Below are 18,093 nucleotides of genomic sequence, written 5' to 3' on the forward strand. Positions count from 1 at the left end.
TCTGTCTATCTATCTGTCTATCTATCTATCTATCTATCTATCTATCTATCTATCTATATATATATGCCTGTCTGTCTGTCTGTCTGCCTGCCTGCCTGCCTGTCTGTCTATGTCTGTCTGTCTGCCTGTCTGTCTATCTATCTGTCTATCTATCTATCTATCTATCTATCTATCTATCTATATATATATGCCTGTCTGTCTGTCTGTCTGCCTGCCTGCCTGCCTGTCTGTCTATGTCTGTCTGTCTGCCTGTCTGTCTATCTATCTGTCTATCTATCTATCTATCTATCTATCTATCTATCTATCTATATATAGATGCCTGTCTGTCTGCCTGCCTACCTGTCTGTCTGTCTATGTCTGTCTGTCTGCCTGTCTGTCTATCTATCTGTCTATCTATCTATCTATCTATCTATCTATCTGACTGTCTGTCTGTCTGTCTGTCCATGTCGATGCTATGAATGTGAATGTGAACCACTGCTAGTACTAATAACCTTCATTAATGCTGTGCTCTTTTTTGTAGCTGTGAATTCTGATTTTAAGAACCTTCGACCTGTGAAAAACATCTGGATGCTTCATTCATTCATTCTGCTGATGCTGAAAATCAGATTTGATCTGAACGTCTGAACAGCTGGATTGTGGATGGTGACATGAAAGGAGATCCTGAAGGTGATGTGAGCTGGTTTGCAGGTTTAGTTGATGTTATTTGAATTATGTGAGATCATTGGGGCAGTTAATCAATATCATATTCTCCAATTTTAGTTTTGCTGAAATATCATTTTTGTGATAGACAATGGGGAATATAAATAAGTGATCAATAGCATCACTGTTTTAAATATGTATCAGAAATACACTTTTCTATTACTCCAGATAATAACTCTGCTTGTCTTGTGGTATATATATTGACATATAAAGAGTTCAGAACAGTATGGTGATTACTGGTTACCTAGGCTGTGTCCCAATTGCGTACTACTTAGTAATACTAACTACTTTATGAGTATGTAGTATGTAGAATAGAATAAAAGAGTATACTGAAATATCCACAATCTGTTTTTGAGTGTGGTTATGATGGACACTACTATCCCACAATGCAATGTAGCCATGCACATCTGTAAAAATGAGAAAAAAATGGTGCACACCGATGTGATGCAGTGATCTATTTTGGGATAGTAACTCTTCATCACTTCATCACTAGTATCCTGCCAAACCCGCACTATTAAGATGAGTGTATTAGCGTATTAGTGTGTAGTAGGCAATTGGGACACAGCCCTAGTTTTATATAGACATCGATCAGCCATAATATTAAAACCACTGACTGGTTCCAGTGGCTCCTGTAATCAGGTGGATCTATCACTCAGTGAGTGAACAGTCAGCTCTTGAAGGTCTTGAAGGTCTTGAAGGTGATGAAGGTGATGAAGCAGGAAAAATAAACAAGCGTAAGAATCTGAGACACTTTGACAAGAACCAGACAAATGTTCTAGATAACGACTGGGTCAGAACATCTCCAGAACATCAGGCAGGTCTTGTGGGGTGTTTCTCCCGGTATGCAGTGGACTGTACCTACCAAAAGTGCTCCAAGAAAGGACAACCTATGAACCCAGTGACAGGGTCTCAAGGCTCACTGATGCTCATGGAGGTCCCGCCCACCTCACAACTTACGGGACTTGCTGGATCTGCTGCTAATGTTAGTCTTGATGCCAGAGATGACAGCAGGACACCTTCAGAGTCCACCTGTGGAGTCCATGACGTGACCAGTCAGAGCTTTTTGAAGGTCAACTCAATATTAGGCAGGGGGTTTTAATGTTTCGGCCGGTTAGTTGAATTAAATCCCCTTAAACCTCCCTCGGTGCACTCACAGGGGTGTTATTTGGTGCATGTTTCCGAAGGGTTGAGCTAATTGCAGAAAAAGTGTGACGATTGTAAACCGCAGACCTGAAAGGCTATTTCCTATTAGACAAGACGATCTTGGTCCTGTGGTGAAAGACTACTTTTTAAATAGTTTAATGCTCAGCTTTCAGTCACGGAGTATGGAGTGTGTGAGCTGGTGGGCGTTGAGGTCACATTCAAAGCGTGGTCCTGTTCAATATGAGTGAGTGTTAGGGCGGCTTTCTGATAATGACGCTGACCTCGTTTGAAATCACTTGCAGAAAGTTTGTGTCATCAGAGGCACTTCCGCCACCCCCCGGAGTAAACTGGTTCTGAGTTTCTCCGCCATGGAATCTCTCTTTCCTCCCATTCGCTGATCTCACTGACGTTAATCAGAACTAGACTGATTTTCTGATTTCTCTGGTTTTTTGTAAAAAGGAGAACAAAATTGATCAGTGTCATCAAACTTAACCAGGTTATGGGGTGCAGGACGGCAAATGAAAAATATTGATAAATATTAAAAACTTCATAACCATTATTTATTTTATGTATACTTCATTTATACTATTTTATAAGAATTAGATAGATTACATGGATTCCACTTCATTGTCAGAGCTCAGTACAAGTACAAGGCAACAAAAAGAGCTTTATCTGAGTTGTATCTAGTGCAAAAAAGAGCACTGTGCAAAAACAAAATAAATTCAACTTAAAACTAAACTTTAAAAAAGGTGGTATATGGGCAGCATATGTGCAGTATATAGGCACATACAAATACTGTCCATACACTGCCTACACACTGCACATATTCTGCACACATGCATGCCTATGTGCAGCTACCGGAAGTGCAAATAACAGCACTGTGCAAAAACAGCACAGAGTGGAAGTCAACATCAATTAAATAAAACAGTATTATTATATAAGCAGTTTATGGACAGTAAATGGACAGTATATAAGCAGTATATGGACAATATATAGACAGTATATAAGCATTATATGGACAGTATATAGGCAGTATATAAACAGTATACAGGAGGTATATGGGCAGTATATAGGAGGAATATGGTCATATATAGGCAGTATATGTGCTGTATATAAGTAGTATATAGGCAGTTTATACACTGTACAAAATATCAAAATACCATATAGGAAGTGTATGGGCAGTATATAGGCAGTATATGGACAGTATAAGTGCAGTATATGGACAGTATAAGTGCAGTATATGAACAGTATATAGGCAAAATAAGTGGAGTATATGTGCAGTATATGTGGAGTAAAAGTGGAGTATATGGGCAGTATAAGTGCAGTATATGGACAGTATATAGGCAGTATATGGGCAGCATAAGTGGAGTATATGGACAGTATATTGGCAGTATAAAGGCAGTAGTATAAGTGGAGTATATGGGGAATATAAGTATAAGTGTAATATATGAACAATATACAGGCAATAAATGGACAGTATATAGGCAGTATATGGGCAGAATAAGTGCAGTATATGGACAGTGTATATAAGCCATATATGAACAGTATATAGGCAATAAATGGACAGTGTATAGGCAGTATATGGGCAGAATAAGTGCAGTATATGGACAGTGTATATAAGCCATATATGAACAGTATATAGGCAATAAATGGACAGTGTATAGGCAGTATATGGACAGTATAAGTGTAGTATGTGCAGTAAATGTGGAGTAAAAGTGCAGTTTTAGTGGAGTATATGGATAGTATAAGTGGAGTATATGGATAGTATATAGGTCATATATGGACAGTATATAGGCAGTTTATGGACAGTATAAGTGCAGTATATGAACAGTATAAGTGCAGTATTTGGACAGTATATAGGCAGTATACAGACAGTATATAGGCAGTATACAGACATCATATAGGCAGAATTAGTACAGTATATAGGCAGTATATGGACAGTATATAGGCAGTATATGGGCAGAATAAGTGGAGTATGTGCAGTAAATGTGGAGTAAAAGTGCAGTTTTAGTGGAGTATATGGATAGTATAAGTGGAGTATATGGATAGTATATAGGTCATATATGGACAGTATATAGGCAGTTTATGGACAGTATAAGTGCAGTATATGAACAGTATAAGTGCAGTATTTGGACAGTATATAGGCAGTATACAGACAGTATATAGGCAGTATACAGACATCATATAGGCAGAATTAGTACAGTATATAGGCAGTATATGGACAGTATATAGGCAGTTTATGGACAGTATAAGTGCAGTATATGAACAGTATAAGTGCAGTATATGGACAGTATATAGGCAGTATACAGACATCATATAGGCAGAATTAGTACAGTATATGGGCAGTATATGGGCAGTATATTGGCAGTATATAGGCAGTATAAGTGCAGTATATGGGCAATAATAAGTGATGCTTAATCAGTGCATGTGTTTAGTAATTACTATTATTAATTGATTAAAATGTTAATTCAATATTATCATACAATATTAATTCTTACAATATTGTAAGTTATTGTGCAATCTTTTCCACTCCTGTGGTTTCTGAATCATGACTTCTGACCCCTTTGATGGAGGTTCTATAACTCTTTCCACTAACCTTCTTAGAGCAGTTTCAAAACTTCCAGGAATGTGTCACTTTACACTCGTCCCTGCATCACTCTCATCATCTCTCTCTCTCTCTCTCTGAAGGAACGAGTGAGGAACCAGGGGCTTTCTGTGTGACCCAAAAAACAGCCACAGCCCTAGACCTAAGACCGCAGAGAGCGGCGTTATACCCTGCCATCAAACGTCAGCATTTCTGAGCCAGTTTTTAAAATATTACTCCATCGGAGAATAAAGCCCAGGATGTTGGCTCATGAGAAACATGGCGTGATGAAACCGATGACTTGCCTACATCAAACACTCACTAAATATGTGCAGAAATGAAGCCCTGCTCTTTGTTTTGTGTCAGATTGCTTCATCCATTCCACCACTGAAATGTGTTCCTGAGAAAAGTCCTAACAGAAAGTCTAGGTCAGATTCATGATGTGTTTCTTATCATGATGAAGCCTCAATGTTCTGCTGGAACACAGTCTAGCTGATGATCAGTCATTTTAAGGACTGTGTGCTCCCATAGTGGTAAGGATTTCGGCACCTTTTACCTTCTGTAAAACGAGCCATAAAAATAACCTCAGGTTATATTAAACAACAGGTGGGTAAATATTCTGTCATATCCTGTGGAGGTGGCTTTTCTCAAGTACGGAGGCTCTTTAGGGGGCATTTAGTTTTGACAAGCATGGCACCAATATCTTAAGCTTAAGTCTTAATAAGTAAACAATTCATCTCTATGATCAGACTATTTACTGTATATATACACAGTATTGATCAGACATGTTAGCCCCCTAACCTCATCCCTCTACCCCCCCAGCCCGTCTCTCAGCAGTGAGAGGGTTCTACAGTAGAAGCTCCAGATCTCATCAGAACAGATAAAGCAGCTGAACATGAATCCAGTAAAAAGGAGAAACAAGAGCTTCTCATTCTGAAGAAAGAAAGTAGTGAGATCTTGTCGGTGAGCTAGTCTGAAGAACAGAGCTCGGTTCCTCCAGGTTTCTCCTGGACGCCCCCCAGTCCAGCCAGCACAGCGTGGAGGATGTGTTCACCTCCATCAGCAGCAGCAGCAGCAGCAGCAGCTCACCTGATTTACCATCATTAAGCCCTGATTTACCACCAAACCAGGTGTTGATCTGAGGAGAACTCTAAATAATACTAGACTCCATGAGAGAGGAGAACTTTGGAGATGTTCTAATGATGAACACAGTGATGGAGAACCTCCACCACTTTCTGTAGGAGTGATATTAGTTACTTTCTGTAGGAGTGATATTAGTTACTTTCTGTAGGAGTGATATTAGTTACTTTCTGTAGGAGTGATATTAGTTATCTGCTAACAGGACTCTACAGGACTCAGTGTTTGTGTTTTTGATTAAAATCATCAAAAATAAACACAAACACAGAATCAGTATCAGTATCAGTATCAGTAAGGACTGACAGACATTTAGACCCAGAGCTCCTAATATGGGCAAAATGCCGACTACAACATGACTCATGACTTCTGTTTTGGTGCTGCCATAGTGCTCAGTACCCAAACATGACCCCCTCGCCACCCCTACAGATATATATATATATATATATATATATATATATATATATATATACACACACACTGATATTCATATATGCATACATATATATATATTTGCAGCCTTATGCAAAAGGTGTCTAGACTCTAAAGTGTAATTGCTTTTCTGAGCGTAAAGAAGCCATATCCTCTGCAGAGACACACTTCAGTACCCTTTAATAAACCCCTACTGATTATTTACTCAGTTTAACAAATTACAAAAAGTATTAAATGTGCAAAACACATGTGCAAAAGTAATGGCAGCAATTTGTTTTCTGAACTGTTTAGTTCAGTAAATACATTTTAAATGTGTTTCAAATGTGCAGAAAACATATTTATTCACATATTTATACATATTTATAATCCACAGTATCTGCCACATGCAGATGCAGGCGTGTGGAAACCTTTGTGTAAGACATTGCATAAGAAGATCTTGTAGTTTTTAATTCAGTTCTAAGAATAAAAACACAAACCAGCCCTTTTCCTGTCACATCACTCAGACTAATTTCAGCCCAAAAGGTGTGAATTCCAGCACTCTGTCTGAGGGTATTCAGAGGTTAGCAGCGTCTAAGCTGTGTGTCCACACACACACACACTGAGACATAAACAGTGGGTTTCGGTGTTTGCATCTGAAATGAGGGCAAAGAAGTGCTGATTGTCTTCCGATGCTGAAGACGAGTGAAGAGCAGCAGGACGCCAGTCAAAGTGAAAGATGAAGGAGAAAAAAACCCCAGAGGATACCAGCAGACCACATCACACACACACACACACACACACATACACACTGCAGCGCTGTATATGGTGGTTGGTCATACAAGGAAATATGAAGTGTGTATAGGTTAATTCAGTAAGCTGATCTTTACTGTAAAGTTGGTGCAGTCGGCTCTCGGCCCGCGGTAACGTTTCCAGCTGCAGAGCATCATTAACGCACCAGCTTTTATATTTCACATATATTAAATATATATTGTATAAAACTGAGTAAAAATAGAGTGGCTTTATTTATTACTGCTGATGCTCTTCTACACATTACAGCTATTGACAGATATTGAGAGTGAAATCCTTTAATGGATGTGTACATTGTATATGCAATGTACACAGTATACTGCTTTTACAGATATACAGTATATTTATATTTATATGACCAAGGAGGACACCATTGTTGAAACCAAATCATAAAAAAGCCAGACTGGAATTTGCCAAACTACATGTTGACAAGCCTCAAAGCTTCTGGGAGAATGTCCAATGGACAGATGGAAGTTTTTGCCAAGGCACATCAGCTCTATGTTCACAGATGGAAAAATGAAGCATATCAAGAAAAGAACACTGTCCCTACTGTGAAACATGGAGGAGGCTCTGTTATGTTCTGAGGCTGCTTTGCTGCATCTGGCACCGGATGTCTTGAATCTCTGCAGGGTACAATGAAATCTCAAGACTATCAAGTGATTCTAGAGAGAAATGTGCTGCCCAGTGTCAGAAAGCTTGGTCTCAGTCGCAGGTCATGGGTCTTGCAACAGGATAATGACCCAAAACACACAGCTAAAAACACCCAAGAATGGCTAAGAGGAAAACATTGGACTATTCTGAAGTGGTCTTCTATGAGCCCTGATCTAAATCCTATTGAGCATCTTTGGAAGGAGCTGAAACATGCCGTCTGGAAAAGACACCCTTCAAACCTCATGCTCATGAGGAGCGGACCAAAATACCTGCTGAGAGGTGCAGAAGTCTCACTGACAGTTACAGGAATTGTTTGATTGCAGTAATTGCCTCAAAACGTTGTGCAACAAAATATTAAGTTAAGGGTGCCATCATTTCTGTCCAGGCCTGTTTCATAAGTTTATATTTTTAAATAATTCTGGTGAAGCATGGTTGAAAAGCAATGTCTGACTTTCAGTGGTTAATTTTCATAGAATTTTTATTTATTATTACTTTTGTCAGATTCAAGTTATTTCTGTGACCATTGTGGGTTTTTCTTTCATTAACCGAGGGGTACCAACAATTTTGTCCACATATATATATATATATATATATATATATATATATATATATATAGTTATTTAAAATGTTTCATCCAGTTCTGTCATATTCCCTATATATAGACAAAAGTATTTGGACACCTACACATTCCACCTACAGGAGCTTTTATGACATCCCATTTAACCTGGAGCCGGTCCTCCTTTGCTCTAAGCTCTACCAGCAGCAGCAGGTCTGGAGCTTTTCTGCACTCTGCTCTGAGCTCAGCACTCGGCCCTGACCCCGCTCTGTAACTTTACGTGGTCTGACAGACACTCGGTGGACACTGAGCTGCTCTCTGTGAGCTGTTCCTCCTAAACTCTTCCACTGTTCAATAATAACACCACCCACAGCTGATGGAGGAAGATCTAGGAGGGAGGAGATTTCACCAGCTGACTTGTTGTTGTTGGTGCAGCGGTGTCTCCTATTACATACAGAACCACGCTGGAGTTCAGTGAGCTCTTCAGAACCTCCCGTTCTTTCACTGATGTGTGGAAGAAAGACAGACTGCAGGGCTAGAGGCTGGAGTTTATACACCTGTGGAAATGGGACTGAATCAGACACCTGAATTCAGTGATAAAGAGGTGTGTCCCAATACTTTTGTCCATATTGTGTATTTACTCTATACAGACAATTTAACAAGAACCTGACTGTGATGTTCTAGACAATGACTGGGTCAGAACATCTCCAAAACATCAGACAGGTCTTGTGGGGTGTTCCCGGTATGTAGTGGTCAAACGTGCTCTGAGGAAGGACAGCTGGTGAACTGGGTCATGGCTCGCCCACCTCACAACTTACAGGACTTAAAGGATCTGCTGCTAATACAGGTGCCTCAATGCTACCTCGACAGGTCAGAGCTGTTTTGCTGACACCAGGGAAACCTACAGAGCATTAGGCAGGTGGTTTTAATGTTCTGGCTGATTTGTCATTAATAAGATGCTGCCCAATAACAGCAGTTCATCAGTGTGTCCAGTACATTCACAGATTCTAAACACCCAGATAGAAGCTGATACTCAGGGATCCAGGCTGGGAGCTGCAGTGAGGCAGTGTGTGTTCTCAGTGTCGCGCTCTGAGCTGGGCCTCAGTGTGGGAGGCAGATATAGGCCACCGTCTGCACACTCACGGTAGCCGAGCGCCCCGCGGCTGAGCTCGTATCAGCGCTCACGATCTATCAAGAGCATCTTTCTCACTGATCAGGCAGATAAGGCCTGAAACACACAGGGGAGCAGTACTGGAATGATGCAGCACCAGGCAGAAGCTGCCTTTTCCCGCTCTCTGAGCGGGTGAGTGGCTTCTCTGGTTGATGGGTGAACAGATAATACTCCGTGCTTTCATGTTGAACTGCAAAACCACGCTGAAAAACACCATTGTTTTACATTTTGCTTATTATAACAAATCTGTATTCACAGGTAAGCACTTTACTCCCAACAGCATTTCACTTTCAGAATTCCTTCATGTTCTGCAGATCTTAAATATCCTCATATTTACTCCAGTCATGTGTGTGTACTGTACTCCCACCCGGCCACTGAGCATGATTGCTTTGTGTGTGCAAAATGAGCCAAAATACTGCATTTATTTTGTATTATTTCTGTATATCTTCTGTATACCAGTCCCATGTATCTCCATGCTGACCCACAAAGCATTGAACATATTTGCCTCTGTTAGCAACTAATTCTCAGCAAATAATTGAAAAGTATATGATTATGATGATTCACATTTAGCATGTTCATATGTATATGTAGAATAATAGTATTTAAGATTAGAAGCCCCACATGTGCAACTACTGTGCAAATATTTTATTTCATTCATTTATTTAGATTTAGTTTTTATTTTTTGTGTTTTTGCTCAAATTAACATTTCATATTTACACATGCATCCCTGTCCTATGTGTTATTTCTTTGTGCTTACTAAGCAGAAATTTAATATTTATATTTTTGCCCATTTTACATTTTGATATATATATATAAATATATACCAGTAGTATTTAAAATGTGTGCCTGCATATACAATGCTAAATCTTTTTTTTCTTTTGATTTTTGTTGTTTTAAAAATTGTGAATACATGATAGAAAATATGTACAATGTTATATGTACAATGCTGTAAATTATATTTTCCCAACAGTATCTGGAATAATTATCTTGTACATGCTGTGCAAGGAATTACTACATCAATTATTGTTTCTGCATCAATTTTAGCATATTTTAAAAATCTTATTTTATTTGTATCATGTACTTAAATCCCACCTTTACTGAATATGACATGTATCTGCAACTATATTACATTTTGCATGCATTTATTTAGCCTATTTTCACAGTTTAACAGTTTACAGCAAAAGGAGCTATATTAATTATAAAAGCATTTATTTATTTATTTGCACATTTATTTATTTTAGCATATGTTTTATCTTACATTTGACAAGTAGTTCTCTCAATAGCATTCCAGATAAATGAGCTGCATAAGAGAATATTTAGTTGTAGATGCAGACAGACAGTGTAGACATTCAGTAGAGGAAATAAGTATATATATGTATATGTATATACACTCATTTATACAGCGTGTTCTTTCTCACTCACCTACACACCTGTCCATGAAGCACCTCCCCCCCAGCAGAGCGTGAACCCTCCACACACACAGTGGCACTGAAGAAAGTGTGTGTGGTGAGGGTGGGCTCAGAGCAGAGGTGAACCAAAGCCCAGAGTCATGCTCAGTTACATCATCCACAATCAGTCACACATTACACAAGCCATGTGAAGACCGAAACCACGGCGGCCCTGCTCTTTACACCTCTGACAGATGAGCAGTAAACACTGTGGTGCTTATCAGATCAGTCTTACATCCGTAAACCCAAGATATTCCTGAGAAAAAAGAGATTCATGCAGAATTATTAATAGATAAGCTGTTAAACCCTTACAGAAACCAACAGGAGGCGCTCTATTCACAAGCTTTTCTCACATGCTCGAACAATACTGACTCTAAAGAAACGAAGCTGTATGTTTATTGTTTGTCAGATTATTCAGTGAGACTAATCACTGACCAGGCCTACGGGCACGCAAGTTGAGCAGCGGCCACTAGGGGGCCCTCAGCCAGTATAGGCTTTTAAAACAACATCCTGGTTATATTGACGCTCATATTCACAGCCAGTGATATATCTAGAACAGGCAGAAAGACTAGAGTACAGTTTCTCCTGCTCACACTCACAGCCTATCTAGAACAGATCTATCTAGAACAGGCAGAAAGACTAGAGTACAGTTTATCCTGCTCACACTCACAGCCTATCTAGAACATGCATATCTAGAACAGGCAGAAACACTATAGTAAAGTTTCTCCTGCTCACACTCACAGTCTATCTAGAACAGGCATATCTAGAACAGGCAGAAAGACTAAAGTTTCTCCTGCTCACACTCACAGCCTATCTAGAACAGGTCTATCTAGAACAGGCAGAAAGACTAGAGTACAGTTTCTCCTGCTCACACTCACAGCCTATCTAGAACAGGCATATCTAGAACAGGCAGAAATACTAAAGTAAAGTTTGTTCTGCTCACACTCCCAGTCTATCTAGAACAGGCAGAAAGACTAGAGTACAGTTTCTCCCGCTCACACTCACAGCCTATCTAGAACAGATCTATCTAGAACAGGCAGAAATACTAGAGTAAAGTTTGTTCTCCTCACACTCCCAGTCTATCTAGAACAGGCAGAAAGACTAGAGTACAGTTTATCCTGCTCACACTCACAGCCTATCTAAAACATGCATATCTAGAACAGGCAGAAACACTATAGTAAAGTTTCTCCTGCTCACACTCACAGTCTATCTAGAACAGGCATATCTAGAACAGGCAGAAAGACTAAAGTTTCTCCTGCTCACACTCACAGCCTATCTAGAACAGGTCTATCTAGAACAGGCAGAAAGACTAGAGTACAGTTTCTCCTGCTCACACTCACAGCCTATCTAGAACAGGCATATCTAGAACAGGCAGAAATACTAAAGTAAAGTTTGTTCTGCTCACACTCACAGTCTATCTAGAACAGGCAGAAAGACTAGAGTACAGTTTCTCCCGCTCACACTCACAGCCTATCTAGAACAGATCTATCTAGAACAGGCAGAAATACTAGAGTAAAGTTTGTTCTCCTCACACTCCCAGTCTATCTAGAACAGGCAGAAAGACTAGAGTACAGTTTATCCTGCTCACACTCACAGCCTATCTAGAACATGCATATCTAGAACAGGCAGAAACACTATAGTAAAGTTTCTCCTGCTCACACTCACAGTCTATCTAGAACAGGCATATCTAGAACAGGCAGAAAGACTAAAGTTTCTCCTGCTCACACTCACAGCCTATCTAGAACAGGTCTATCTAGAACAGGCAGAAAGACTAGAGTACAGTTTCTCCTGCTCACACTCACAGCCTATCTAGAACAGGCATATCTAGAACAGGCAGAAATACTAAAGTAAAGTTTGTTCTGCTCACACTCCCAGTCTATCTAGAACAGGCAGAAAGACTATAGAAAGGTTTCTCCTGCTCCCACTCACAGCCTATCTAGAACAGGCATATCTAAAACAGGCAGAAATACTAAAGTAAAGTTTGTTCTGCTCACAATCACAGTCTATCTAGAACAGGCATATCTAGAACAGGCAGAAATACTAAAGTAAAGTTTGTTCTGCTCACACTCCCAGTCTATCTAGAACAGGCAGAAAGACTATAGAAAGGTTTCTCCTGCTCCCACTCACAGCCTATCTAGAACAGGCATATCTAAAACAGGCAGAAATACTAAAGTAAAGTTTGTTCTGCTCACAATCACAGTCTATCTAGAACAGGCATATCTAGAACAGGCAGAAATACTAAAGTAAAGTTTGTTCTGCTCACACTCCCAGTCTATCTAGAACAGGCAGAAAGACTATAGAAAGGTTTCTCCTGCTCCCACTCACAGCCTATCTAGAACAGGCATATCTAAAACAGGCAGAAATACTAAAGTAAAGTTTGTTCTGCTCACAATCACAGTCTATCTAGAACAGGCATATCTAGAACAGGCAGAAATACTAAAGTAAAGTTTGTTCTGCTCACACTCCCAGTCTATCTAGAACAGGCACAAAGACTATAGAAAGGTTTCTCCTGCTCACACTCACAGCCTATCTAGAACATGCATATCTAGAACAGGCAGAAATACTAAAGTAAAGTTTGTTCTGCTCACAATCACAGCCTATCTAGAACATGCATGCAATTCAAATCAGAAGCTGGACCTGGATCTGAGTGAAACCAATGTAGACCACCTAATCAAAACTGAAACCACAGCGCCCCCTAGATTTCCAGTGCGATCTCAAACTGTAGATGTCACATTTGGTTACTTTTTTATGAGAAGGCAATTTTTTTTTATGTAAATTAATTATAAATGAAATAAAATTGAGATATTATTTTAAGTAATTGTGAAGTGTTTCTATTGATCCATTCATTCAATCAATTCAGCTGTATTGTTATTATATTAATACAGGCGTGTACAGAACCACCAAACACTGTTAGACTGAGTCTATACAATAGGACATACACTTGTGCAGGACAGTAGACATAACACGAGACAGGGTGCAGAGACAATAAGCACAAAGACAAGAAGAGACTGAATAAGCTCATAAAGAGGGCCGGACGGCTCTGTCCTGGGGTGCTTCTTAGACCCAGTGCAGGTGGTGGGAGACAGGAGGATGACAGCCAAGCTGGAGAACAGCTCCCACCCCATGCATGAGACTCGGGCAGCTCTGGCAGCCCCTTCAGAGACAGTGTGTAGAGAAGGAGGGGTATCACAGGTCCTTCCTACCTGCTGCCCTCAGACTCTACAACACACACACACTTAACCCCTACACACCTACAGGAAATAGAGCTCCTTCAATGTAACAATACAATGTGCAATAGTTTTCCTTGTGTGTGTACATGCAGAGTAAACAGGGAGGTCAGGAGTGTGGTTGGTGGCTGGTTTTTGAACAGCATCTCGTACGTAAACAGAGAGTAGCAGTAGCAGCTAGCGCTCAGGTAGAGAGAACAGTACACAGCTGATGTCTGCAGACAGTCCCTGATCTGATCTGCTGGAGCTCAGTGTGGAAATGTTCATCAGGAAATATTTACCCAGTGAAGAAGTGTAGAGAACAGCAGTGATATACACAAATACACATCCCCCCTGGACGTCCAGGTGCTGCAATCTGAGGCCATGCTACAGTTATGTGTGATTAATGAAGCACAAGTGAAAATAGTGATCACACTGCAAAACATCCTCCTCAGCAGGTGAAACAATCACAATCAGAATAACAGATACATTCAAATAGGAATCCGAATCCGAATCTGAATCAAAATCAAAATCAGAATCAGAATCAAAATCAAAATCAGAATCAACATCAAGAATCAAATCAGAATTTGAATCAGGATTAGTACTGGATCCAAAATCAAAATACAGTCAGAATCAGAATTGCAGTTAGAAATTGAATTAAATTAAAACTAAAACAGAATAAGAAATAGAACCAGAACTGGAAGTAGATTTACAGTCTAAATGGGAATCAGAATAAGGATTTGATTCAGAGTCAGAATCAGAATGACCTATTGAGTCAGAATTGAAATCAGAATCACGTATTGAGTCAGAATTAGAAGGTAAATATACAACAGAATTGAAATCTGAAACCTGGACTGAAATTGAAATTGAATATGAAACATAATTAGAACTGGAATTAGATTCAGAATCAAAATTGGAATCAGAGTCACATACTGAGTCAGAATGTCTTGTATTGGAATGTAACAGTGTAAACAGGAAGTGAGCTGAGAGGGATCAGAGCCGCATGTGTCCATCTGTATTAATATCTACATTAATAAATAAAAGCATAATGATTCATGCATTTTATTACACGCCTCAGGATCTAACTGCGATGATGACGAAGCAGCAGTGATCTGAACCTGGGCTGAGAAGCTCTGTAAGCTTTTTCACACTGAGAGGTTCTGAGAGCTCTGCCTGTTTCAGTAGTATTAAGAGAAAAGCCCACTGCTGCTTTTCTGCCTTCAGCGCTAATCAGACTGTGGGTGGGGATGGCGTGCGGCTGCAGCGGGCCTCTTCCTCCATTCTGTCTAGATCAGAGAGGCCGCACTGATTCAGTGATGCCCCTGATTTCCACCAACCTGGATCAGATGGGGGTACACCTCAAACTCATTTAACGCAAAGTTCCTCTCTTCAGCAGATTCCCCCTCCTCTTCTCAGTAATGGAACGCAGAGATTCGAGACTCCCCCATTCCTATCAACTGATCTGATGAAGTAATCCAGGTCAGAGATAGGTCGCCTTATCTACAGACCATCAATCAATGTGCTTGCATAAATAGAGCACCAGCGAGAGGTTTTAGACAGTTTAGGAACCCTACCGAGACGCTAATGCGATGTTTCCCGGCTGCAGACAGACGGTGAGTGTGAATGTGTTTAAACCTGTTAAAACTCTAGATTTATTATTCTGTTATTAATCATAACGCAGGAAAACTACTACACTAGCAATGACTTCAAAACAGGCATGCACATTTTCTGGAGTCCCACAGGGTTCTAGTTTAGGGTCTATAAAACTGATAATTATTGGAGTGATGCAGTCATGAGGGGGAAAAACTGAAGTGTGGACCTAATCACAGGGTCTAATCGCAATCTGGATGCCATGCCGTACAGACATATTTACATATGCAAATTACTTTTATACATCAGTGCTATTACAATAGTCTTACGATGAGGAGAAAGGTTCTAGATATTAGAGGGAACAGATTGTATCAGTGGCCTGTGTTAAAAGTTCAAATGCTCTGGTTGTTCAACTGACCATTCGTCTGGCCTTCAGCTCATGTTCAGTCTTAACGTCTGGTCTGAATGTTTACTCAGCAGGTGGTTCTCGGCCTGGTTCTCTTGGCGTTGAGCCTAGTGGACTCTAAATCCACCCAGAAGAGAATCTGCGACATCGGCCTGAAAATTCCTGAAGATTTCCACACGGCTGAGGCCGAGGCGCTGGGGGGGAATGGCAACATCAACAACCGATCAATCTCCTCCTGGACCTGGACGTGAGTTACTCGCCACACCTGAGCACCTTACCTGACAGGTCTTTTAGTTACAGTCAGTAATTAGTCAGTAATAGTTTAGATGGAATGTCACTGACTGGTCCACTGGAATCTCTTGGGGGAAAACTTGGTTCCTTGAAGCAGCTCAGATGAACAATCTGAATCGGAATTAGAATTTGTATCAGAATTTGTATTGGGGCCAGAATCAGAATACAGTAGAACATATTTAATAATTAATCATAAACAATAATAGTGGGATTTAGAATCAGATCTGGAATTAAAGTCAGAATTTGGAATTCCAGATCCAGAATTAGAATTTGAACTGAAATCAGAATCACAATTTAAATACAAATTAGTAGTGAGATTAAAATTAGAATAGGAATCTGAATTCCAAATCCAAAACAGAACAGAAATCATAATCAGACGTTATTTCCGTCCGTTATTTATGTGAAGCACGTAGACGTCTAACGTTTATGACTGTACTTGGTCTCAGTGCTGCTGTTTTGTATTAAAGGTGAAACTGCAGACCGAAGAGAGAGTAGTCTCAGCATGTAGGTCACCAAAGGTCAATCACACAAGGGCCCTGTGAGCAATCACGCAGACTGCAGAACCGCACGCGCTCTGTTTACACCTGGGTTAAAGGCAGCTGGAGTCCGACCGTAATCTGAACACACTGCGCTCTGGGTGTGTTTACACCTGGCTTTACATGTCAAGTGAAATCTGCCTGTGATCTGATCCGTGTGAATGTAGAGTGTAAAAAAGCTCGGAATGGCTTCCAAAGCTGCAAAGACCAAAGTTTAAAAGTACAGAATTATTAATCATATTTTTAGGCTTGTAATTAAAAAAAATGACCAATTTAATGTGTTTGAAAACAGAAATATATATGAAAAAATGGGGGGAAAGAGAACGAGAGGCCAAGTCTGTAAATCTAAATTCATCTAAACAATAAAAAAAATAATAATTTAATTAACTATCAAAATAAGAATCAATAAAACAAATATATAAAAAAAATTTACAATGTACAACAAAAAAGAAATATTAATTTTGTGAAAAACAAGTGAATTATCGTAAATAAACCCTGATCTGTAGTTTTTAACATTTTTAAAGACCCCTATTTACACCATTGGTGTTGGATACAGATGGAATTTGGCCCACCTGTGCAGTGATGACACACAGTGACAGTGAGCACACATGCCCAGAGAGGTGGGCAGCCATCGCTCTGAGGGTTAAAGGCCTTGCTCAAGGGCCCAACAGTGGCAGCTCAATAGACCCGGAGTTCTAACTTATTGAAATAATGACACTAAAAGTTGATTAAATGAATATTAATTAAGCCGAATAAGCCATGAAATCTGCTTTTACCTGCTTTCAGACGGTTAACTGACGGGTTAACTGTGCCACTACGGTTTTACTGTTTTCCGGCCCCTCAAATCTATATTCCCTCCTTTCTGACTCTTGCAGTCCACAAACCAGCTCCCACCGGATCCCGGGGGTCATCTTTGAGGCTCAGTGTCAGGACCACTACTGCTTCGACCCCAACGGCAACCTGCAGACAGAGCTGAACTCTGTGCCCATTTATCACTACATGCTGGTGCTGCACCAGGACAAGCAGGACCGGAGATGCTTCACTGCGTCGTATCAGAGAGTGGCTGTGGGCTGCACGTGTGTTTGGGCCCAGTCCTCATAAAAAACACCACTCCCAGCAGGACCTACACCTTCACAATGGTCCAAACAGCAAATCTGATTCATTCATAGTTGTTTTTCTGATGAACCTGATGGATAAAGAGGCGTGGAATATGATATAGATGTTGAGGTATGTGAGTAAATGATGTTGAGTGTACCGGCATTGTGAGTTTGGCCTGAATTCTTAAACTGAAATGCATGAAGAAGCTCCTGTTCAGTAAGACTCAGTGTTAACCTCCTAATCAGTCCTATCAAGAGTATTATGCTAAGGCTGTGGTTGCTGATTTGTCACTGTCTGTCCTTAAAAAAATAAAAAAAGTAAAGGTGCAGGTCTCTGTCCCTGCACTGTGTACCGCAAAATGT

At 40.1% G+C, this 18,093-nt stretch overlaps 1 protein-coding gene across 1 annotated transcript; it reads left to right on the forward strand.

Annotated features, from left to right (window-relative positions):
- Positions 1-15,057: 15,057 nt before the first annotated feature.
- Positions 15,058-17,973, forward strand: il17a/f2 (interleukin 17a/f2). The gene is made up of 3 exons (XM_072690192.1): positions 15,058-15,162; positions 15,881-16,053; positions 17,509-17,973. The coding sequence occupies exons 1-3, from the start codon at positions 15,058-15,060 to the stop codon at positions 17,732-17,734; spliced, it is 504 nt and encodes a 167-aa protein (XP_072546293.1). The 3' UTR covers positions 17,735-17,973.
- Positions 17,974-18,093: the final 120 nt, after the last annotated feature.

This window comes from Salminus brasiliensis, chromosome 10, assembly GCF_030463535.1.
Source record: "Salminus brasiliensis chromosome 10, fSalBra1.hap2, whole genome shotgun sequence".
NCBI lineage: Eukaryota > Metazoa > Chordata > Actinopteri > Characiformes > Bryconidae > Salminus > Salminus brasiliensis.